The 24,463-nt window shown below is 47.3% G+C and overlaps 1 protein-coding gene across 4 annotated transcripts in view; it reads left to right on the top strand.

The window, feature by feature from the left end:
• Sfxn5 (sideroflexin 5) overlaps positions 1-24,463 on the top strand; it is a 130,201-nt gene that overhangs the window by 51,406 nt on the left and 54,332 nt on the right. For all 4 annotated transcript variants that reach the window (XM_069988962.1, XM_069988964.1, XM_069988965.1 and 1 more), the window contains exons 7-10: positions 10,153-10,206; positions 11,511-11,567; positions 11,687-11,752; positions 21,075-21,165. In XM_069988962.1, the coding sequence (XP_069845063.1) occupies positions 10,153-10,206; positions 11,511-11,567; positions 11,687-11,752; positions 21,075-21,165 (268 nt within the window). The remainder of the gene's footprint in view (positions 1-10,152; positions 10,207-11,510; positions 11,568-11,686; positions 11,753-21,074; positions 21,166-24,463) is intronic.

Here is a 24,463-nt window from a genome sequence, read left to right as displayed (position 1 = left end):
TGCCTGTAATCCTAGCTGCTCAGGAGCCTGAGATCTGAGGATCGTGGTTCAAAGCCAGCCCAGGCAGCAAAGTCCACAAGACTCTTATCTCTATATACCACCCAAAACCCAGAAGTGGCGCTGTGGACCCAGTGGTGGAACTCTAGCCTTGAACTGAAGAGCTCAGGGACAGCGCCCAGGCCCAGAGTTCAAGCTCCACAACCACCACCACTACCACCACCAACAACAAAAAAGCAATGTTTCCCCACACCTTTGTGACACTGGTGTTTTTTTGTTTTTTGTTTTTTTTTTTTTAACAATACAATAGGGGCAGGGATAGCTTCTCATGGTTTCAATTTTTATTTCTTTGAACACCAAAAAGTTTGTGCTTTTTAAAATGTATTTGTTGCCATTTCTTCTATGACTTGCCATTCATACCATTTCTCTAAGTATTTATTCACGAGGTTTTTTTCTAATTTATTGTGGGAGATATTTATATATTTTGGATATTAATCCTAAGAAGTATGTATATTATAAATCTCCTGCTTGGCTGTTTTTCTTTTGTTCTCTGACATTTATGTTATAGAAAAGTTTAAAGGGTTGATGTTTTAAAACATACTGCATGTGTGTGTGTGTGTGTGTGTGTGTGTGTGTGTGTGTGTGTGTGTGTGTGTGTGTGTGTGGGCGCACGTGTGTGCATGTGCACTGGTTCTGGGGCTTGAACTCATGGCCTTGTGCTCTTGCTTTTTACTTTAGGCGGATGTTCTAACATTTGAATCGCACCTCTGCTTTTTGCTGGTTAATTGGAGATAAGAGCCTCTTGGATTTGTCTTCCTGGGCTGGCTTTGTTGAAGCCTCATCCCCAGATCTTAGCCTCCTGAGTAGCTAGGATTACAGGCATGAGCCATTGGTGCTTGGCTAGAAGAACACATTTCAGTGTTTGGGTTTTTAAAAATATATTCTCTTGTTATTATCTAATAGATTTTCTTTGCTCTTCGGAATTTAGTGTTTTCTTGGTAACATAGGATGTGCTTATATCAATATGAATGGGATCGTCGGCCTTTAACAGAAACAAAATGACAGTGGCTTAAACAGAATAGTTTATTTCTCCCTTGTGTCAGAGAAATTTGGAGGTAAGGGGAACTCCACAATGACTTTAGGAACCCAATTTTCTATGCTTTTACCACCCATTCTCAGTGCCATTTTCTCTTATAAAAGTCATTTCATAGCCCATGACAGCTGCTGGAATCCCAGCCATCATATTCACATTCCAGAGAGCATAATGGAGAGTAGAAGGATGCATTTCTCAGCTGAGTCATCTCTCTTTAAGGTGTCTTCTTAGAAGTCTCACACAACAGTTCTGCTTGTAATTCATGTAGAAACTAGCTGGTATATAATTGGCCCTAATTATATAGAGATTTTATTAATAAGAAAGGGCAATAGTTCATAGATGGACAAACAAGAATCTGGCATAATAATATCTATTAATAAGATGTATTATTTAGCAGTATCATCTCTTTGCTAACCAGAGATCTAGGCATTTGATCTAGCAAGAGTAAATATAGAGTTCACTTCCCTTAACGGGGCAAGTGGGTTCTTGCAAAGGTAGTGGCTGCTACGAGGATGAAGCTGCTAGCTAGGTTAACAGAAGTTAGCTTAGATGTTGTCATGCAGGTTCGCCCTGTATATCAAGAGGGTGCAAGATAGTGCATCATAACAGATCGTGGGCCCTGTGGTGTCTGGGGGTCTTGGTGCTGATACACCTTTGCCCATCAGGGATGCAGTGCTGAAGCAGGTGCTGTGCTGACTTGTGTGAACTTGTCTGCACTGTCTGGAACACATGGGCCTCTGTGAGTCAATGAGTGTGGGATGGGCTCAGAGAGCCTGTATGACTTTGTGTTTGAGTTTGTGTGTGTCTGTGTGTATGCGCGTGCTGGGATTTGAACTCAGGGCCTCATGTTGTCACTTGTCTAGTGCTCTACTACTGAGCCACACCTCCACTGGCTCTTTCCTGGCTAGTTGGAGATAGAATTTAGAAGCTTTGTCTGCCCATGCTGGCTTTGAACCAAGAATCTCAGATCTCACTCTCCTGAATAACTAGAATTATAGGCATGAGCCACTGGGGCCTGGCCTCTGTGACTTTTTTGTAAATTTTATTTTTTATACTTTTTTATTGTAAAAATACTGTACAGAGGGGTTATAGTTATATGAGCAAGGTAATGAGTACATTTTCTATCAAGCATTGTTACCTCCTCCTTTGTTTTCTCCCTACCATCCCTTCCCTCCCACCTCCACAACTACTCCCCCCCCACCTAAATTGTAAAGTTCGTTTTTCAACATAGTATCTTGTGCATCTCATTGTTACAATGGCCCAACCTGTATCCCTATTTAAGCATTTTGTTTTTTATTTGTAATAACTAGTATATGTCTGGGACAAGCAGAAAATGTCAAAAAGTGTATACATATGACCAGATAAGATGATATTAAGTGAAATGAACCCCAAGATAGGGACACAAGTGTTTTTTTTTCTTTCTTGCTATTGTTTCTAACATATTTATAATGTACCATGTGATTTTTTTGTTTCTTTGTATGTTTCTCCCCCACAGTATAACCCCTGTTGTCACTGTATTTGATGTCGGTGCCCTGCATCTTGTATATACAGTTCTCTAATTTGGGGAGGAGAAGGGAAAAGACTTCTTGTTGTTGTTGTTGTTTTCTAATCCTAGGGCTTTAACTCTAGGACTGGGCTTCTTGTGTTCAAGGCTAGGGCTCTACTATTTGAGCCACAGCGCCATCTCCAGCTTTTTCTGAGTAGTTTATTGGAGATAAGAGTCTCATGAACTTTTCTGCCTGGGGTGGCTTTGAATCTCGGTCCTCAGATCTCATCCTCTTGAGTAGCTAGGATTATAGGTCCCGAGCTGCTCTGTGACTCTTGACTGAAACAAAGCAGACAACATGGCCTGGGACATGGCCCGGCAGACCTATGGAGCCGCTGGAGCCAAAATGATGATGCACACCTAGTTTCCTAGTCCCAAATATCTACGTCTCAAAATTCTGAACGGCTAGGCCAGGGACTAGTCCCCAGAGGAGCCATTGAACGTGGAGAGCCTGTGACCTTCCATCTTGACACATGAACATGGACAAGCAACATGGCTGCTCACTGGTCCCTGGTCCTGCTCTGACAGCACTAGGCCACCCTCTGACCTGGTATGCAGGGAACATTGTGGCTGTACCTGTACTTCCAACTGAAGCCGGGCACCCCATGGCCCCTTTAAGGCCTTGCTGTCGCTGGAGCTCCGAACCTTCAGCAATCACCTGGTCAGAAGTGGGAGTTGAGGTTCCCATCCACACCTTAAGGAAGCCCTGGTCAGGCAGAGTGGATAAGAAATACATGCATGCGGAAGCCACTAAAAATGCTCACTGAAATAGAAATGAGGGTGCCAGCGAATGTGCTAGGAACTGGGCCCCTGAGTGATGAAGGGAAGGGGTGAGGAAGGCTGGCAGGTACCTCAGTGGAGAAGCTTCTGGAAGCAACATCCAAGCTGCTTTCAACCCCAGGCGAACATCTGGGCTGGAGATTACCAGTGCCCTGTGTGGCTGAGAGTGGCCCTGCCCCATGCTCTCCCCAGGCCAGGGAGGAATGGGCTGGTTTTCTCCTTCCCAGGCGCCAGTGCCAGTTTAGTCAGCAGATTTCACAGATCCACTGGCACCCGTGTAGTGTCTTATTTTAAGCTTAACATTTAAAGATGGGAACTTTTTCCCCTTTAGTGTGTGGCAAAAAGATCCCAATTTATACATAAGTATGGTTGCTAGGCCCATATACCCAGGCCTCTCGGGGCTGCTGCAGTCCACCTCTGTCTTTCTTGGGGTCCAACCAGAAAAGCACCAGCAGCAGGGCTGCTTTTAATAAACCAGAACTCTGTTCCCCATTTTCCACCAATGGTGTGCAGTGCTGTTCTGTCTATCCACATGAGGCTAGGGGGAGGCAGGGTTACTTGCCCCCCCACACACATATACCCCAGAGGTCCATTCCTCCTACTACCTGTGCCCTGGGCCTTCCTTGGTCACTGAATGACTCAGAGAACTGGATCTCTCTCAGGCCTGAAGCTCTCCCTGGCAGCACTTGTGCCTACTTCTTCACCCCCAACTCCCCACCACACTGCTGCCCTCCCCATTAGGGACCAGATGCCATGCACCTAGCTAGAGGTGATGTGAGGAGAGCAGTGAGTTTGGTGGCCTTAGTTAACCAAAGCAGATTTTGCCTTTCTTGGGACATTAAAAGTGTGATTGTACTCTAAATTCTCACAGTGTAACATTATAGTTAGTCCATGGGTGTAGAAACCCCAAGCATTGAGCTAGGATGTGGCTTAAGCTCAAGGTCTTGGGTTCATCCACTGCAAGAGGAAAGAAAGAAAGAAAGAGGGGCCAGGAAGGTGGCTCAGTGGTAGAGTGCTTGCCTTGCATGCCTGAGGCCCTGGGTTCGATTCCTCAGCACCACATAAGCAAAAAGAAAAAAAGCTGTGGATCAAGTGGTAGAGAGCTAGCCTTGAGCTGAAGAGCTGAGGGACAGCGCCCAGGCCCAGAGTTCAGGCCCCATGACTGGACCCTGAGAAAGAGAGGGAGAGGGAGAGGGAGAGGGAAAGGGAGAGGGGGAAGGAGAGAGGGAGGGAGGGAGGGAGGGAGGGAGGGAGGGAGGGAGGGAGGGAGGGAGGGGAGGGAAGGGAAGGAAGGAAGGAAGAAAGAAAGAAAGGGAGGAAGGGAGGGAAGGAAGGAAGAGAGAGGAAGAAAGGGAGAAAGAAAAGGAAGAGAATGACAGAAGATAAGAGAGAAAGAAAGAAAGGAAAAAAGAAAGAGAAAGACAAGAAAAAGGCACAAAGGAAAAAAATGAAAGGAAGAAAGAGAGAAAGGAAAAAAGAAAGAAAACACATCAGCTCAAGTATCAGAAGGTACTAGTGAGAGTCAGTGGGGGACATGTAGGAAGGAACCACAAAGTGTTCATTTTATGTCAGGACTTGGCTCTGTCCCAAAGCCTTTCTGACATCCCCAACCGTACCATCCTAGACTCTTTTTCCCCGTATTCCAGTGCCAGTTCCAGTTCCAGTTTCCTCTCTGATTCACCTCAAGTGTGACCTGATACCAGTCCTTCTGACTTAGGTCTCATCTTGCAAGAGGTGTTGGTTCAGTTAAGCTAGAACAGACTAATCAGAGGTAGACGTTCATTTGACAAAAGATATTTTCTTGAGCTGGCTGGCATCCTTTAAATAGCAACACCCCTAATACATGGAAGTGTTGCTTTTCAGATCATTAACCACTTAAATCAGAAGATGGAGACAAAGTAGAAGGAAAATCCTGGCAAATCGTTGGGTACTAGGGCCCTGGGGAGGGCTGTCAGAGGAACTGGGAAGTGGATGCGTGAGGTGAGGAGGAGGAGGAGGACAGTCTCAAGAAATTATGCTTTTCCAGTGAGGACCCAGGTCTGTGAACAGCTTTGAACTCTCCCCACTCTACAACTGAAGGCATCTCTCCAGGAAGATAGACCACAAACAGGTACATCTAAGGTGGATACTGCAGAGAAGATAGCAGGTGCTGCAGAGTGGCCCTAACTATTTTGAGGGGGCTTCCTGGAGGAGGCAACAATTAGATTGAAGCCAGAAGGAAAGATTGGCAAAGTGGAAATGCTACTTTCTTGGCAACCATGATAATTTTGTACCTTGGTCTTCTCCTGGCGTAAGTCTCACCACCCAATTGTTTTCACATATACCCTATTTTCTTTCTAGGCTTCCCACACTTTAACAATCTTTCCATCACTGGATTCAGGCTTGTATAGGAGGTTGGCTCAGGACCGGGGGCTGTTCAGTTCTCTCTGAGGCCAGATATCATAGCTCACAAAGTTATGGCCTGTGGCCTTGCTTCTCTGCCCTTTTCTTCAACAGCCCCTGACCAGGAAGCCAGGAGTAATAGGGAATGGGCATGTCACTCTTATAGACTGACACTTATCTAATGTGCAGTGGTTAAGACTTGAAAGGAGGAGGCTGGCGTGAAGATGTGGCTTTTCTTCTTTTTCTTTATGCTTTTTGTCAGACATGGGGCTTAAACTTGGCTTGGGTGCCGTCCCTGAGCTTTTCTGCTCAAAGCTAGTGCTCTACCACTTTGAGCCACATCTCCACATGTGGCTGTTTGGTGGTTAATTGGAGATGAGAGTCTCACAGACTTTCCAGCCTGGGATGACTTTGAACCACAATTCTCAGATCTCAGCCTCCTGAGTAGCTAGGATTACAAGCATGAGCCTGACTGTCCCTTTGCCTGGTATGCTAAGTAGCCCCAGGGCTGGGCTAGGGGCCCTGCATAGGGAGGTGATGAGCAGCAGCACTAACGAAGATATAATGCAAGGAGCATTAGTCACCATACAAAATTTTAGACCAAGGACAGCAGAGTTAATCTCCATACATGATACCCCTAGCTCACTTAGCAAAGGCTGCTAGGGTGCTGTGTAAAAGAACATCCTCAGAATTTCAAGGGTGCTGTAAACACTCATTCTTAGGGACCCACAGTTGACCATGGTCAACCTGATGTAAATAAGTTTTGGCAGAGATGGTTCTGCTTGTCACTGCTCATCTGGGGGTCAGTTGGAGTTGGCAGACCTGCCTGGCCTCTGCTCCTCCTGTTGCTTAGTCTCCTTGGACCTTAGTCTCCAAAGCAGGTCAAATGGTCTGACAGAGTCACCAACAAAGAACACCCCCATCCTGAGAGGCAGTGGCAAAGGTTTTGGGGTGTCACTGGAGTCAGCACCACATATTCAATATGCCCTTCCCAAAGGCCCATGGTGACTGGAATGAGGACGCTATGGATGATGTATCATTGTCTCAGCCCAGCAGCGGTTTTTATCCTGGTCATGAAGTGTTCACTGTAGTTCACACTGAGGTAGCCATGTTCTTCCAGCCAAGCATGGATCCATCCCTGTGCCTATGCTTTAGGTGATAGGAGCCTTGATTCTGTCTATAGGGGTCAGCGTCCTTTCAAGTCCAAGACTTGTGTTCAAAGTTGATGCTTGGGTGTGTCATGCAGGTTGAGGTCTCAGACAGGGTAGCAAAAGCTGGAAAGGAAGAAGGCAAGGGTTGAGGAATGTTGCTCAAACTGCCTTACTTCCTTTCCTGATCATCTCCAGAGGCACCAGGACTATCCTCCATTGAACAGATAAAGAAACAGAGGCACAAAGAGAGCTCAAGTACTAGCCTTGGGTTGATACTGACACCAGCATTTGGTGATCAGAGCCTGAATGTTAGTCTGTAGGGTCCACAGACACTGTTGTGGATGGGGACCACAAAGGTGCATAGGGGACATGTGCATAGAGGACAGCCCTGAAGGGGCTGGAGCTGCAGAGGGGACTTCAGCCATGGTACGAACTATAAATGGGAGCAAAGATAGGATGTGCGATTTGGCCAAGGTCCTGCAGCAAGATAGGGTGGAGGCTGGGTAGAAATCCTAGCTATTGGCTCCTGCTTCCTTCTTCCACTTTCCCTGGTAGCAGCGCATTCTGGGCGCTCTCCACCGTCTGCGCGGCCACGCCTGCTGCGCTTCCCTCTTGGAAGAGGTGCGATCCACTGGCATTGGAGCCGGGTGGACTGGCTCCCTCTCTCTATCCATCTCTTTCTTCCCCCTGCCATGTTCTGGAAAGGGCAGCGGGAGGGAATGTGGGCAGGTTGCACCAGAGATATACATCTGAGAGCTGAAGGGAACATTTATTTTTAATGTAGACTTAAAAAGAAAAAGGAAGTTATAAAATATCTGCTCTTGCTCCTGGGATTGTGCAGATGGTACTGCATTTTGCCTAATAGGGAATGGGGCTGCCATCGCCTGCTGCTGGTGCCCGCCTGGCTGTATAGACCTGGAGGGCAGGTCCCCAGGGCCCCATTTGGACAACACGGTGGGGTGTTTGCTGCCCCCTAACTCACTCACTCTGCCTTCTGCTGGTTTCCCAGAATTCCTCCTGTCAGACCAGGATGTCTCTCACTGTCCCAGCATGCTCTCTGTCTGTCTGTCTGTCTGTCTGTCTGTCTGTCTGTCTGTCTGTCTGTCTGTCTGTTTGTCTGTCTGTCTCTCTCTCTCTCTCACACACACACACACACACACACACACACACACACACACACACACACCTCACCTCCTCTGAATTCTTTCTTTTTTTTCAGAAGACAGTCAGGGTCCACTGAGCTGTCCCTCCTGGACTATTTGAATGTTAGAATCAATCAACTTTGCACACACCTCATGCCTCCTTAAGCCATCTTGTCATTTTCCTAGCTATTATAAAAGACATTCTCAAACACCTCCTTGTGTGGTCTTTGTGTTTACTGTGATAGAGACCATCTAGCCATCTCCCCACTGTTCCCCACCAGAAGCCCAGTGTTCCTTCTCTCTCTCTCTCTCTCTCTCTCTCTCTCTCCCCCCCTCCATCTCTCTCTCTCTCTCTCCATCTCTCTCTCTCTCTCTCTCTCTCTCTCTCTCTCTCTCTCTCTCTCTCTCTCTCTCTCTCTCTCTCTCTCTCTCTTTCTCTTTTTGGTGCGGATATTGGGGCTTGAACTCAGAGCCTGGGTTCTGTCCCTAGGTGTTATTGCTCAGCTACTACTTGAGCCACAGCTTTACTTCTGGCTTTTTGATAGTTAATTGGAGATAAGAGTCTCACAGATTTTCCTGTCTGGGCTGGCTTTGAACCTTGATCCTCTAGTCTCAACCTCATGAGCATCTAGGATTATAGACATGAGCCACCAGCAGCCAGCTTGTTCTGACTTCTAACTAGATGCCAGCTAGGAGGTATATACATGGGTCTCTTATGGAGAGACCCATGTGGAACCTGTCACAGACAAGGGATTCTGAAACCCAAGATCCCATGGCTTTCAGTCCAAATCCCTCAGCTGCCACTGTAGAGAAGAACAAATAGAGATCTTATTCTGGGAGAGAAATCTCATAAGATAATTTCCCATTGGAGCTATGGAGTGGCTTTACATTATATAATTTTATTCAAACTGGTATGGGCCAATAAATAGAAATGTGCGTATGCATTTGCTGTTTTAAAACATTTTAATGTTTAAAACATGATTTACTAATGCTGCTGAGGATGTCTAGAATTTGATTTACTGCATAGTATTGAATGTTTATACTCGTTCTTTACAGAAATTCTTGCCAAAGAGCCATTTTATCTACAGGAATAATAAATACGTCAATATGTGGATGGTTGTGCACATTTTCCCCATATGCAGTGGTACTTGGTAGATGTTATTTTGCACACAAATACTCACTCACAAGATAAACTGGAGAGGCACACGTATGTCTCTGAAGGCCAATATGTGCCAGTATCAAGATCACACAATTAGTTTCAGCATAAAGCAAAAAGCAGTCAGTAAGTCTGGCCTTTGAGAATAACAAATCCACACCTTCATAATCATACTTAACTTGTGTGTGCTTTATTTATTTATTTATTCATTCATTCATTCTCTCACTCAACACCTACTTTTTAGACATTTTCATTCAATAGATTAAACATGGTATAAATTCTTGCTTCATGGAGTCAGAGATAACAGAAATTCTCCCAAATTCTATTTAGGAACCACTTAAAAACCTTTGATATAACTTGTATTTCATCCTCACAAAAATTTTATGGGACAGGCAGGGCATGAAGAAGTTCAGATTTCCTGAGTGGAAGTTCCTTTGGTTTGTTTGCTGCACGTTTACACACACACACACACACACACACACACACACACACACACACACACACACACACACACACACACACACACACACACACACACACACACACACACACACACACACACACACACACACACACACACACACACACACACACACACAAGCTGGGGGCTGGTAGCTCATGCTTGTAATTCTAGCTACTCAGGCAGTTGAGATCTGAGGATCATGGTTCAAGGACATCCTGGGTAGAAAAGTTTGTGAGACTCTTATCTCCAATGAACTACACAGTAAGGCTGGAAGTGGCACTGGGGCTCAAATGGTAGAGCCCCAGCCTTGAGTAAAAGAAGTTCAAGGACAGTACCCAGGGCCTGAGTTCAAGCTCCAGGACCAGCAAAGAAACAAAAACAAAAGTGTGGGTGTCTCTCTTGTCTTCTAAGCTCAGCCTTTGCCTTTCTCTCCCGGTCTCAGGTCGTGGGTCTTCTCTTGCCCAACCAGACGCTGGCATCCACTGTCTTCTGGCAGGTAAGAGTCTCTACAAGCAGAGGGCTCTTGAAGGAAGGGCTGAGCAGGTGCTGGTTAGAAACTCCCCATATGTCTCTGGCTCCATCCAGGCGCCTGGGTACAGTCAGCCCATAGCAGTGCTCCATCCCAGAAACAACAGGTGAAAAAACAGACTTTGATCCTCTGCAAAGGCTCCCAGCATCCCACGCTGACTGTGACTATAACCTTCAGAGGTGAATGGGGGCGATGTACTTTACCCTTGTTGGTGGCTGCCATTCTGCCCTTGGCTGCTCATCTGGTAGCCAGTTGAAACAAGGCACAACCTCCTTTTGACATTAGCCTCACACTCAACTTAATCTACCCCAACCCTGCATCAACGGACATCACATACCCTGGCTCTACCTGTGGAGACAGTGGGGTTGGGCCCCCTAAAACCAGAGGATGTTTTTGTACATGTCTGCACAGAGGAAGAGGGGCAGGAAGGAACACCTGCCTGTCTTCTGGGGGGAAATACCTAAGAGTTTTCCCTGAGCAGAATTGCCAAGTGGTAGTGGCAACTACAGGGCTGGGGGATTTTTGTTGTTGGTGGTGGTGGTGGTTGTAGGGCTTGAACTCTGGATTAGGCACTGTCCCTGAACTTTTGTGCTCAATACTATCACTCTATCACTTTAAGCCACAGCTCCATTTCTGGTTTTCTAGTGGTTAATTGGAGATAAGAGTCTCATGGATTGTCCTGCCCCAGCTGACTTCAAACAGCGATCTTCAGATCTCAGCCTCCTGAGTAGCTAGGATTACAAGCATGAGCCACCAGTGCCTGGCTGGGCTGGAGAATTTAAAAATTGTTATTATAAAGTTGAGATGTAGAGGGCGTTACAGTTACATAACTCAGGTAGAGTACATTTTTTTGGACAATGTTACCCCTTTCCTCACACTCTCCCAGTTTCCTCCTCCCATTGGGCTGGGGAATTTGTGAAAGAGGTGCGGGGTTGTCAATCATTCCATCTTCTCTCCAGCAAATACTATAAAATAAAAGTGATGTGGCAAAGGCTTGTTGGCCAGCATATATCCTGGTTTCAGCCAAGGGGACTGCTGGGATGAGCAGTAACTGCAACCTGTTCTACTCAGAATAGAAGGATTTTCTGAGACTCAGGATGTTGGGTATTAAAACCAGACCAGACATGAGCAAAGTGAGACAATTAGTTGGTCATGCTAACCAACAGGATGGAGGGAACCATCTATGCACTAGAGACAGTTATCTTTCTAGAGCTATGCCTTCCAGAAAAGTGACCAGGCCTTTCCTGACTTCTCTCCTCATTGCTTTTCAGTGGTTGAACCAGAGCCACAATGCTTGTGTTAACTATGCAAACCGCAATGCTACCAAGGTGAGTGTTGTTGCCCTTCACTTGTATGGATTCAGGGAGGGTGACCCAGGTGTAACATGCCACTATGATTGGCACCAAGCAGTACCCTACTTATGTACCTTATTTACACTGTCTTCCAGCCTTCACCTGCATCCAAGTTTATCCAGGGCTACCTAGGGGCTGTCATCAGTGCTGTCTCCATTGCTGTGAGTAACTTCTCTTCCCTCCTCTCCCCCAGATCAACACTGCAGGTGGACCCTTGTTTGAGAGCCAGCATGGGCAAGGGCATGGGGGATGGAATCTATGGACAGACTGCCTGGGAAGGCAGAGAAGAGGCTCTAGGAGCACCTAGGTCAGGATATCTACTCTTAAGGGGGGCCTGCCTGGACCTACCATGTTCCCCAGAACAGCTGGTCTTCACAGCCAGTAATGTAGCCCATGTAATGGGGGGTCCACAGACTCTCCACAAGCTGTATAAGAATGGAGAAGTTACTTATTAGGGGAGTGTTGTAGATTGACTGAATGAGCATAGGATGAATGGATGCTAGGTTTCCAGCATAAAGACAGAGGGCAGACTACCCAGCAATGGGCCTGGGCCAGAGCCAGTGGAGAATCAAGCCTCGGGGATCTTGTCCCACCCTTGATCCCATCTTGTACGATCCCCACTCAGGTAGCCTTCAGTAGCCAACTCTACAGAACAACGCATCTCTTCACAACTTTATCATTTCATACACGAATAACACTATGAAGACACAACATTGATTATTAGAAAATGCAAATCAAAACACATTCGCAGCTAGACACTTGTGCCTCATGCCTGTAATCCTAGCTACTTAGAAAGCTGGAAGATTGTGATTTGAAGCCAGCCTGAGCAGAAAAGTCTGTGATACTGATAAGAAATCTCATCCTAATAAGGTATCTCCTCCACTGATTCCTGTTTCTGTTTATAATTTTTTAGTAGGTAAATTTGTATTTATCAAACAAATTACTATTTTTCATAATGTTTCTTCTAGGTATTTATTGTCAAGGTGTGTTTATAATATTTTATAATAAAAGATACTGCAAGTAAAAAAAAAGTCTGTGAGACTCCATCTCCAATTAACCAGCAAAAGCCTGGTTGGAGGCATGGCTCAAGTGACAGAGCACCAATCAAGCAAGCAAGCAGAGCAAGCACAAGGCCCTGAGTTCAAACCCCAAGACAAAAAATATTTTAAACATATTCACATGTAATGAGAGAAGTTGCATGTACTAAGCCTTTGGTAAAAGTCCTTTCCTCATCTTTTCCATGCCATGAAATAAACACGAGTTCACTACTATGTAATAACCTATTATATCCTACACCATAATTAATGTGCTATCCTTCTAAAGCAGAGTTTTACAATTGTCCTGAAATGGCCTCATTTAGTTTATTCCCATATGGACTAAGTTATTTCCAAGTGGCTGTTATGGGTAGGGGGTGGGGGGGTGCCCCATCTCATGCGCCCAACTTCTCTTTCCTTCCCTAAATCCTTGTTTTACCACCAGTGAGAAGCCACATGTTTGCCAAACTTATTTAGATGGCTTTCTAACTTCTGCCACCTGGCTTGGGACTTTGAGGGTTCCTGAATCTGCACTGAGGCCAGGGCCCTTCTTTGCTTCTTAGGATGAAGGTGCTGAGGGTCTATCTAGCTCACAGCTTCAACAACCTCCTTTCCTTCCTGAGCTGTTGGGATGAGGCCACGTAAGAGCAAGGCTGAGCGGGGCTGGGGCAAGGCTCTAGTGAAGGGGATTACTGCCTTGGTGGGGCCTTCCCTGGCCTGGGTTTCCAGAAACAGGAGTTCAGCTTCTTTTAGTAGCTCTGGTCTCTCTATGTCCCAGTACTCATTGTTCCACCCTAGGTGGTTCAGCATTTCATCCCTGCATTTCCCAGGGCCAAGCTTTGTCCACAGTGGTGACTGGGGGTTCCCAAGACCAGGACCAGCAGTGTTACTCAGAATTGGAGGCCTCTACGGGCTCCCAAAGCTGGAGTCTCTACCTGGCAGGGACTCGGCCTCACATTGGGCTGTGCCCACACTAGGGACACCCTCTCTCTCCTCTCTGCCTAGACCCAGAGCCCCATAGATGAGGATCTTGCTGGCCCATGCTCCTCTCCTCTGACCCAAATCCTAGAAACTTCTGTTCTTCCTGTACTCAGTCATGCCTGTGTTCCTGTCTTCTCATTGTTCCTCAACACGAGCCTTGTTCCCCAGCTGGATTACAAGTTAACCAGGGACAGGCACCTGTCTCCTCCCCCACAGAGGGGAGCACAGAGCACTGCTCCATAAATACCTATTAATTAGGCTGCTGATTGATTGCTGGCCTCAGGAGGCCCCCTCCGCTCCCATCTACAAGCCTTAGAGGTGGCAGCGCCCCTCCGCCTGAAGTCTTCACGTCTTCACGCAGTGAGGGGCTCGCTTTGGCAGATGGAGCGGAGTTTCTGACTTGGAAAATCTGCAGCTTGCTTGCTTTTCTTTTGTGTGTGTAAATCACAAAACCTCTAAAGAAAGAGGCTTTATTTTATTTTCCTTTCTCTTGTTCTTTGGAACCCCAGGCCCCTCGGCCTCATTAACTGATCTCTGCTTCAATTAGTGACAAATCCCCTCCCAGAGTGAGCCTGTTAGGAGGAGATGACCTGCAAACAAGTGTCACGGCCCCAGTGGTTGGCCCAGCTCTGGCATTAATTAAAACGAGTCCCTACAAGCACACGGCCTGGATGGAGGCTGACAGGCTGAGAGCAGGTCCCTGAGACTGAGGGGAGCTAGGGTAGAGGCCAGCCTCCTCTCTGGGCCCTGGAGAGACCTCCCCTACTCCCAGAATTGCTCTTGGCCTTGTTAGCAGTCTCCCCCACCCCACCCCACCTGAATCAGGAACCCCCAAGTTTGCATGTCCCCTAATGAAGCTGAATCCAGGGCCACCGGGGTTCAGAGCCTCTTAGTGAACCTCCTAAATAGATTTGGCAATGTCTGCCTTCTTGCTTGGGAATAAAAAAGAAATTCCGTCTTAAGTTATTTTTGAAATCTAACAGTTTGCTGTCTTTTAACAAAGGAAGCCTCTCTCAGTCCTCATTGTGTTTTCATTCTGGAGTTTGGGGAGCACTTCTGTAGGCTGCTTCTCTGTGTTCAGGAGGTGAAGGCGCAGGCAAGACCCTGCTGACTTCCTGCAGAGTCTGTTTCTTGTCAGACACTTATCAGGGCCTGGGGACATCTACTGATGTGACCTTGGGGATGCCACAAAGGAAAGTGACAAAGACTGTGGCAGTCACAATCATGGTGACACTGACTTTCAGGCACCTATTTTACTGTCACCGGGCTGACTGATAGGACCTATGGAGAAGGCCAGAGGCCAGCAGGAATGGGTGTCCCAGAGAGAGGGTACCCCTCCCCCCCACAAACACACACACACACACACACACACACACACACACAAACACACACACACACACACACAGTGGCATGCAGGAGTTCAAAAACAGACTTAAACCCTGTTGGAAAATGTGTGTGGCTGCCATGCAGGAGTGACAGGAGGTGATGGTGATAGTGACAAAATAGAATAGTAGCAGAAGCTGTCATGACATGCTGGGGGACCTTGCTCAGTAGGTAGAGACCATATCAGGAACCCCAGCCCAGGCTTCGGGCCCTGGACATGGCAGGGACTCAGGCATCAGTGGACTGGGAAAATGGTCATGGATTGGCAGATCTCCCATACAGGGATACAGGCATCCAGGTTCCTAGGGTGAGGATGGGCATGGAACAGAGAAGACAGAGTTAAAGTCCTCCTTGACTCATAAGGAGCTGCCTGATAATGATACATTGGCTTTATGCCGATTCCCCAACTCCTCACCTTCAGTTAGGCCTTTGCTGGCTAAAGTTCTCTGCTGGGGCAATGTGAACCTCCATTGCTAAGGGTCTGGGTCTTTCTTTCATCCTTCCTAGGATGAATTTACTACCAGAAGGGGAGAGGAGCCCTGAGTAAACCCCAACACCTTGCAGTTCTCATTGTCCCCTTGATTGTCAGTCTAGCCAATAATCATAATAGTAACAATGGCTCATGGAGTGGCTACCCTATGCCAGCACCATTTAGGTGTAGGTCCATTTTACAGATGAAGGAAAAAGGCCTAGGGTAAAGTCAGTGACAGAGTCTACTCAGGCTTCCTCAAACATTTTTCTGCTTCCCCTCCTACCCCCCCTCTTATTTGTTTGTTTGTTTCCTGCTCCCCCAGTAGAATTAGGAAGTTAAAAAGCCACATAATGTGTTAGCTCCAGGCAAAAGAACTGTACCTTGCCTCTCTAGCCTGATTCCTCCCCAGGTGCTCTGAGAACAGCAGAAATGGGAAGAAAACTTTGGAGAGGCTTTTTAGACCCTCCATCCACTTTTGTTCTTGATTTCTGAGCCTCTGTCTTCTTGTTAGAGTCAAGTCAGCTGGATATATTTGTTCTTGGCTCCTGGAAGATAGGCCTGGCTGGCTCTGTAGTGATGGGGGAGGGAGGGTACCCAAGCTTTTCTGTTCTTCTCAGAGGATGAGGAGGTTTGGGGAACAGCAGCACCTGTGAAATAGGGACCAGACTATTGTCCCACTGCTTTTGCTACGAAGGGCCATTGCATGGACCCCACAACAGAATCTGAAGTGTTCAAGAAGCCTGCAGATGGTAATGCTGGCAATGGCAAGTCACACATGAAAAGTTGCTCCACATCTATTCTGGGGAGACAAGGTGCTGGCCCCTCCTACGTAGAGGGGTCTGATGTAATCGGTTTTCTGCTTAGTGGCAACTGGGCCCTGTGGGCACAGTCCAGAGGTCATGCATACCACTAGCACCCAAACAGTCCACTCAGCCACAGCTGGTGCTGACTGGAACTTTAGCCTATTTATAACCAGGTCCTGGGCACCTTTGCCCCTTTGCTCCTGATCCCATTGCCCAGCAACAGCCTGGCTGGGGCTGAAGGACAATTGACCTCCACAGAGGTCATCAGTCCACTTGGTATTCAAGTTTTTTTCTACAAAGAGTGCCCTCTGGTGGGTATTTGTGGTATTATATAAACAATTTGGCCCATCCCAGCCTGTAGGACCCACCTAATCCCCTGACCATTTAGTGTGTAAAAAAATTACCATCCAAGACTGGATCTAAATTCTGACCTCATGCTACCCCTGTCTCCTCTTCATCCTTCAGGACCACTCAGACCCCCATAGCACATGCAGTAAGGTTTGCAGATCCAGCTGCAGACTGTCTTCTGAACACTCTACAGAGGCAACTTGGTGTTTCCTGGCTCTGAACATCTCCTGAGCCCCCCTCCCCACTTCCCTTCCCTCCTAACCACCTCATACTCACTACTCACTCTTCAGAACTGTTAGGCAACCTTTATCTCTGAGGCCTGTCCTCCTGGGTCCTCCTCCTGGCTGAGAGGTGAAAAGATCCTCTCAGCAAGTCATTGATCTGGGCTGGGAGGTGTGGTTCTCAATGATTGCTAAGATGGATAGCAGTGCTTCACAAAGAAAATCTCTTGTTTGTTTTTCTTCCTATCTTTTGATATCTGACCATTCATTTTATTTATTCTAGAAGCTTAGGTTACAACCCCCCTCACCCCCACCCCACCACATTAATTTCAGCACTCACTTGGATGTCATGGAGGAATAAGAGAGATAAAAGCCCTGCGTCCCCATGCTTAGGGTTTGTTGGGAGCAAAAGATCATTAGTGAAGAGTCTGCAGGTAAAAAAAATTTCCTATACTATTCAATTTTTAATCAGATCCTTGTTTTTATCTTTATTTTTTATGGTATCGGTGTTTAAACTCAGGGCCTAGAACTTGCTTGGCTTGCTTGCTCACAAGCTGGAGCTCTGCCACTTGAGCCATTCCTCCAGCTCACTTTATACTGGTTATTTTAGAGATGGAGTTTCACAGACTTTTCTTACTGGATTGGCTTTGAACCATGATCCTCTAGATATCAGCTTGCTAAGTAGCTAGGATTATAGGCGTGAAGCACTGGTGTAATCCTAGCTACTCAAGAGGTTGATCTGAGGATCTGAGGAACGTAGTTTGAAGCCATCCCAGACAAGAAAGTCTGTGAGACTCTTATCTCCAATTAACCACCAAAAAAAAAAAAAAAAGCAAAACAACAACACACACACACACACACGCACACACACACACGCACACGCGCGCGCGCGCGCGCACACACACACACACACACACACACACACACACACACACACGGAAAAAGCCAGAAGTAGAGCAGAGGTGTGGTTCAAGTGGTTAAGGGCTATCCTTGAGTGAAGTAGCTCAGAGACACAGGCACTGCCCAGGCCCTACTTCCAGCCCCAGGACCACACACACACACACACACACACACACACACACACACACAAAAGTAAATAAATATGTACTTACTGTGATAGGTTCCAGGCTTTTCCAGAGACTAGAGTATCCAATGGACACCCTGAGGCAGGTGTTTAGGCTAAAAGTAAGGAGGTGAGGGAGAGCCAGGCTGGGAAAATTTTGTTTGTGGGAGGAGCCAAGAGGGGTGGAAATGGGGTGGCCATGGCCAGGTGACTGGAGCCTGCAAGCCATCATGGCCGAGTGATCACACAAGCGTCTTGGTGCCCTTCCGTGCAGTGATCAACCCTTAAGCAAGTCCAAATCCATTCTCAAAGACAACGTGGACTGGTGTGGGGAGGGGATGGGGCAGACGACAGAAGCAGGCAGGTGAAGGGAGAGTGGGAAGGCATCAAGTGTGGTATTCCCCCAGGCCGGCCACATGTGTGGCCAATGGAGGATGCAGCTGGGTGAGACATTACTCCAGTCCCACTGAATGTCTCCTCTACAGCCTTTCTGAAATCAGGCTGCTGTTGGCCTGAGGGATGTTGGTACTCAAGGATACAGTGACTGGCCCCATGACACTAGTTATGTTGTGAAGCCCCCACCCCACCTGTGTTTCTTGGTGCTGGCCAGCCTCTTTCCATTTTGTCAACACTACTGTTGTGATGCAGACCACCAGGGTGCAATGGCACTCAGACACTGAAGCACCACTCCTTACACAGCGCATAGGACATGGTTAAGAACCAAGCTTTTCTTTTCTTTTCTTTTCTTTTGTCTACCATGGGACTAGAACTCAGGGCCTGGGCACTGGCCTTGTGCCTCTTTGTGCTCAAGGCTAGCACTCTACCACTTGAGCCACAGTGCCACTTCTGGTTTTTGAGTGGTTAATTGGAGATAAAAGTCTCACAGAGATTTTTTTTGCCAGGGCTAGCTTTGAACTGCTAAGAGTGAAGCTTTAAGCCAAGCACCAGTAGCTCACCTCTGTAATCCTACCTACTCAGGAGGCTGGGATCTGAGGATCGCGATTTGATGCCAACCTGAACAGGGAAGTCTGTAAGACTATTATCGCCAATCAACCACCAAAAAAACAGAAGTGGCGCTCAAAAGCAGTAGAGGCTAACCCTGAGGTAAAAAGCTCAGGGACAGTGCCCAGGCAAGACCCATGAGCAACAACAACAAAAAGCACAAAGCTTTACAAATGGTGGGCCTTATGTGGATGGGGTGAGATTTAATGAAGTACTTGGATGTATCTGAGAGCAGGCCAACATACCCAAGCCTGGATTGAGACCACAAAGTGTGGAGAGGGCCTGGGCATAGTGGCGGGTTCACGAGGGGGCAGTGTGGTCATGATATCCACCCACCAGTGAGGGGCCCATAAGCAATGGGAACAAGTGGCCACTTACCCTAACTCTTCCTTACTGTCCCATACCTTGGACAGCCACCGCCTGGGAAGAAACCCAGTGTGGACTGCAGACTGGGGACTGGGAGCCCGTCTGTTCTGGTTTCTCAGGTCCCTTTGGCCTGGAACATTTGGTTGAGCCCATTAAAATTAAAAAGCCAAGTGGCTGGGAGCTTAGAATGCCAGCTCGTTTTCCCTGGCATGGTGGGTCCTGTTTAAGGGAACCAGCTGGCATTAATGGCACACAACTCATCATGAACAGCAGCTAGCGATCAGAAAAATCAGAGCTAATAATCAGGTTCAGGAAAGATAATGAGATACGGAACAATCACTGCTGAGGGTCCCCAGGGTCTGTTTTTAACAGCCTCCAAATAAGCTACAAAATAGAAATTAACCAAACAGGGGCTCCATTTGGGCAGAGGGGGAAAACAAACAAGGTACAGATTTTCCTAAGAATTCTTCATATGGCCAAATGTCAGTCCAGGGCCCATAGAGTTCAACAGGGCCTAAAAGAGGCAAGGGATCTTCTCTGACCACTTCTATCTAAGCTCAAACTACCAGCCAGTATGGGTGACAGGAAGCCAGAGGAAAAGGAAGAATGTCAAGCCAAGGCTCTGACCTCAGTGTCGGGGAGCAGAGGCTTCCATGCACTGCTACTGGTCTGGCCACATGCATCTTATTTGTACTCTCTCCACACTTTGCTCGTGTGCTTTTCCCCAAAAAAAGTTCTGGTGGCCTCACCTGCCTGCCTCTCCTCCAACAAGCCCTTTCTAGTCTGTACTGAGCTCTATCCCGTCATCATTTGTTGTCCAATGCACTTATTCTTCAACCATTAGCTAGTTGAGCATATACTACATGCCACTAGAGATGCTGGCCTGGTTGCTGGGCATACAACAATGAAAAAGGCATGTGATCCTGGTTTCATGAAGGCATCAGAGCCATGAGCAGCAGACTGAGTGCAGGGAAGGAGGTTCTGAGGATGTGGGAGGGTAATGTCATTTTCATTTTTATTACATGATAGCTGCATTTATTGAGTCTTCTTCCTCTCCTCCTCCTCCTCCTGTTCCTCCTCCTCCTCCTCCTCCTCCTCCTTCTCTTCCACTTCCTCCTCTTCCTCCTCCTCCTCCTCCTCGAGAGTGGGACTTGAACTCAGGGCCTGGGTGCTGTCCCTGAGCTCTTTTCCTCAAAGTACTCTACCACATTGAGCCACAGCTCCACTCCCAGTTTTCAGGTGGTTAATTACAGATAAGAGTCTCATGGACTTTCCTGCCCTGGCTAGCTTTGAACTGTGATCCTCAGATCTCAGTCTCCTTTGCAGTTTGTGTTACAGGCATGAGCCACCAGCACCTAGCTCATTGAGGCTTCTCATGTGCTAAGCTCATGCTTAACACTTTACATACATGGTTGTCACAGGTTGATGCCTCAGGTCAAATTGCTGGTAAGTGATTGTGGAGGTAGAACTCTGGGGTGAGCAGGAGATAATGGGTGTGGCCTGAATTGGGTGGAGCATCACAGGCCCAGAGACTAGGATTGACAAAGGCCCTACCTAGACCAGAAGACTCACCATAGCTTCTGAGCAAGCTTCTCCCCAGCTTCTAATGCAAGCTGGCTTTGCAGGGCTGTGCCTGGGGAGTGGGGAGGGAGGCTGAGAGGGGATTGTATCTTCTCAGGAAGGTTCACCTGAGGCCCTTGAAGAGGGGCAATGATCTTTTCTCCCTGCTTTTTCTCCAGTTCTAGTCCCTCCCTCCCATGATCCTCTGGGGCACCACCATGCACTTTTTGTTTTTGTTTTTGTTTTGAAGGTGGGCCTTAATGTCCTGGTTCAGAAAGCCAACAAGTTCACCCCAGCCACCCGCCTTCTTGTCCAGAGATTCGTGCCATTCCCTGCTGTAGGTAAGATGTACACAAAGCACAGACGCCATGGGAGTGCGGGGAGGGTGTTTGAGGTTCCTGTCAGCTGGATAGATGGCTCATCCACACCTCTCCTGATGCCTTTTGGCTCTGGGCTGGAGTATCTGGAGCAAGATATGTGCAGGTAGAAAAAGTATGGTTAGCTCTGTGTTTGAGATTCAGCTTTTAGTGCAGGGATTAGCGTATATATGTGAATATGCATGCATACACCAGCATTGTGGCTTGAACTCAGGGCCTATAAGCAGAACCTGTGGCTTTGTCACCAGTAGAAATCACTACTATTTTAATGTCACATGGTTATTACTTAGTGACCTTAAAATGTCATGGATGCTCAACACTAATCCAAAATGACTACTAAATCTCATTTATTAACTCATTAGCTAAAAGCTATATCTCAGCCGGGCACTGGTGGCTCATGCCTATAGTCCTAGCTACTCAGGAGGCTGAGATCTAAGGATCGTGATTTGAAGTCCTGGTAGAAAAGTCCCCTTGAGACTCTTATCTCTTACTAACCACCAGAAAATCGGAAGTGGTACTGTGGCTCAAAGTGGTAGAGTGCTAGCTAGCCTTGAGCAAAAATAGCTAGGGATAGCACTAGAGTTCAAGCCTCACAAGTGACAACAGAAAAAGGTACAACTCTTACTAAATCACAATTTAAATTTTTTTTGATAACTTGTTCCAATGAAATCCCTTAGTAATTCTTTGAATTAGTTTTATGCATTGTTCTGAGGGGGTCTGTCAGCTTCATGGGTCAAAGGATTCTGGCTCCAAAAAGGGTCAAGGCTTCCTCTGGCCTTTAGGATACCACAAAGAAACATACCTTGTTTGGACATAGACACTATGATAGATTTTTTTTTCAAAAGAAATGAACAACTAGTAGCCTAGCTACTCAGAAAATGGTTATCTAGAGTATCTTGGTTCAAAGCCAGCCCAGATCAAAATGTCTGTCAGATTCTGTCTCCAAAATAACTCTCAAAAGTCAAGCTAGATGCATGGTTCAAGTGGTAAGGGATGAACTGAGTGAGTAAGCCAGTGAGTGTAGGGCCCTGAGTAAAACCCAGTACTGGAGAAAAAAGAAAGGAAGAAGGAAAGAGAGAGAGAAAGAAAGGAAGAGAAAGAAAGAAAAGAAGAAAGAGAGAGAAAGGAAGATAAAAAGAAAGCAAGAAAGCAAGGGAAAGAGAGAGAAAAGAGGAAGGAAAGGAGGGAGGGAGGAAGGAAGGAAGGAAGGAAGGAAGGAAAGAAAGAAAGAAAGAAGGAAATGAGGCCACAGACCATATTCTATTGACAGAAAAGTGCTTTAGAGCACCAGTGAAGTCCCCTCGAGAAGGTGGGGGATGTGTATGGGCAATCTCACCTCTTCCATGGCCCAGAGGCTAATGAACCCCCCCCAAACCAACCACTCAGCCAACCCAGATAATTGCTATAGCAACTCCACACTTTTAATGAACTCTCAGCTATTTCTGTTATGGGCCATTAATGGAATAACTCTTTAGATCTAACTTCGTTAAGGGCCTAATTGAGCCAACGTGGCTGCCCAACTGGTGTTCATGGTTATTGGGCTAGAGGGTCAAAAACAGCCTGAGAAGGGGCAGCTCTTAGCTGCCCTGAACTGGATCTGGGACTCCACCAGATGTAATCTGTTCTTGAGCCAAGCTTCAGATAAGAACTTTGCCAGGGGCCTGTTCCAGCCCGGCTCTGCAGCCATCTTGCTGTGTGACCTTGAGGTGGTCTTAACTTCTCTGGGTCTCCTTCAGAGGACAGGCCCTTCTTTCCTTCTGAGCCTTTCTGCCGTGCCACTCTTTGCTCCAGCCTGATTTCCCTCCCATTGTTCCCTTCATACACAGCCTTCAGCCCCCTTACTCAAGTCCAGTATCTGCTGGGCTACTTGAGATTCTGTATATCCCAAGCCAGTTGCACAAGTTACATGCAGTGTGATTTGTTACCCTGACAGTTGTGGCTTGGCCAGGATCTTGAAAGAAGCTGCCCCTTTCTGCAGCTCAGACCCATCTGCAAATAGACACTTTCTAACTGCCCTGCTCTGTGCTGCCACAGTGCTGTGAGGCAAAAAGGGATGCCTCTCACTCACCAGGAGGTCAAAAGTCAGCGTCTTCTCACCACTTGACCTCCCTGTACCTTGTTCTCAGTTGCCATGGCCAGGATAGAGCATCACTGTGCCCCACTGCAGGCTAGCTGGGCTTCCATCCTCATCCTGCTTGGAGTATTCACCCCTGCTTGCCAGGCTAGACCAGCCTACCCTATTGGTAGATGCTTCTGAGAAGCATATTCAGGACATGCTTCACCTTGTAAAAGGATTATTTGTCCCTTTGTGATACTGACATGATAAGGATACAGGATTACATGGAGGAAGTAGAGGAGCAAGTAGAAGTGTTCATATTAAGTCTTGAGGTGTGTGTGTGTGTGTGTGTGTGTGTGTGTGTGTGTGTGTGTGTGTGTGTGTGTGTGTGTGTGTGTGTGTGTGTGTGTGTGTGTGTGTGTAAAAGGCTTCCAGAAAAAGTGCTTCTCCCCACTACTCTGCCCAGATCTTCTCAGGGTTCCTGCCCAGCTGTAAGCCTGGTTGATGAGAGAAGACATCTCTTCTCTGGGCTCTATGATGTTAAGAAAGACTTGTGATCCCCAGGGACAGGATGTCTGGTCCTTGGGTCTAACTTTGCTGCTCCCACCCTTCTCAGACCTCACTTGAGCCCCTTTCAGCTGGGGCCACCTCAGCAGATTTCTGCTGGCCTGATCTGGACCTCCTAGAGACCATATAACTCTCCTCTCTCTCCCTTCCCCACTACCCCCCCCTTCACAATGATCCTCATTTTGTGCTAGGAGGACCCCAAGACAAAGTGTGCCATGCTGGGCTGGGAAGGTGGCTCAGTGGTAGAGCGCTTGCCTTGCATGCCTGAGGCCCTGGGTTCGATTCCTCAGCACCACATAAGCAAAAAGAAAAAAGCCAGAAGTGGCGCTGTGGCTCAAGTGGTAGAGTGCTAGCCTTGAGCTGAAGAGCTGAAGGACAGCGCTCAGGCCCAGAATTCAGGCCCCACGACCGGACCCCCCCAAAAAACAAACAAACAAAGTGTGCCATGCTCATTTCCCAGAAGAATTAGCAAATTCAGACTGGCTGAAAGTTATACTTTGCTAGTCAAAGCCAGGCCTCCAAGGCCTCCTGCCATCAGTAACTGAGAAACAGGGATGTGTCCAGAGGTGGCAGGATCACACTCCCCCCAAGCTGGCCCTTAGCTTTTCAGCTGGAAGTGTGTGCTGTGTGTGTGTGTGT

The sequence above is a fragment of the Dipodomys merriami genome, unplaced genomic scaffold (genome assembly GCF_024711535.1).
Source record: "Dipodomys merriami isolate MVZ:Mamm:240054 unplaced genomic scaffold, mDipMer1.0.p SCAF_37, whole genome shotgun sequence".
In the NCBI taxonomy this organism is placed as follows: domain Eukaryota; kingdom Metazoa; phylum Chordata; class Mammalia; order Rodentia; family Heteromyidae; genus Dipodomys; species Dipodomys merriami.
The sequence above is the reverse complement of the archived record's forward strand: the minus strand, read 5'-3'. Positions and strand labels throughout refer to the sequence as shown.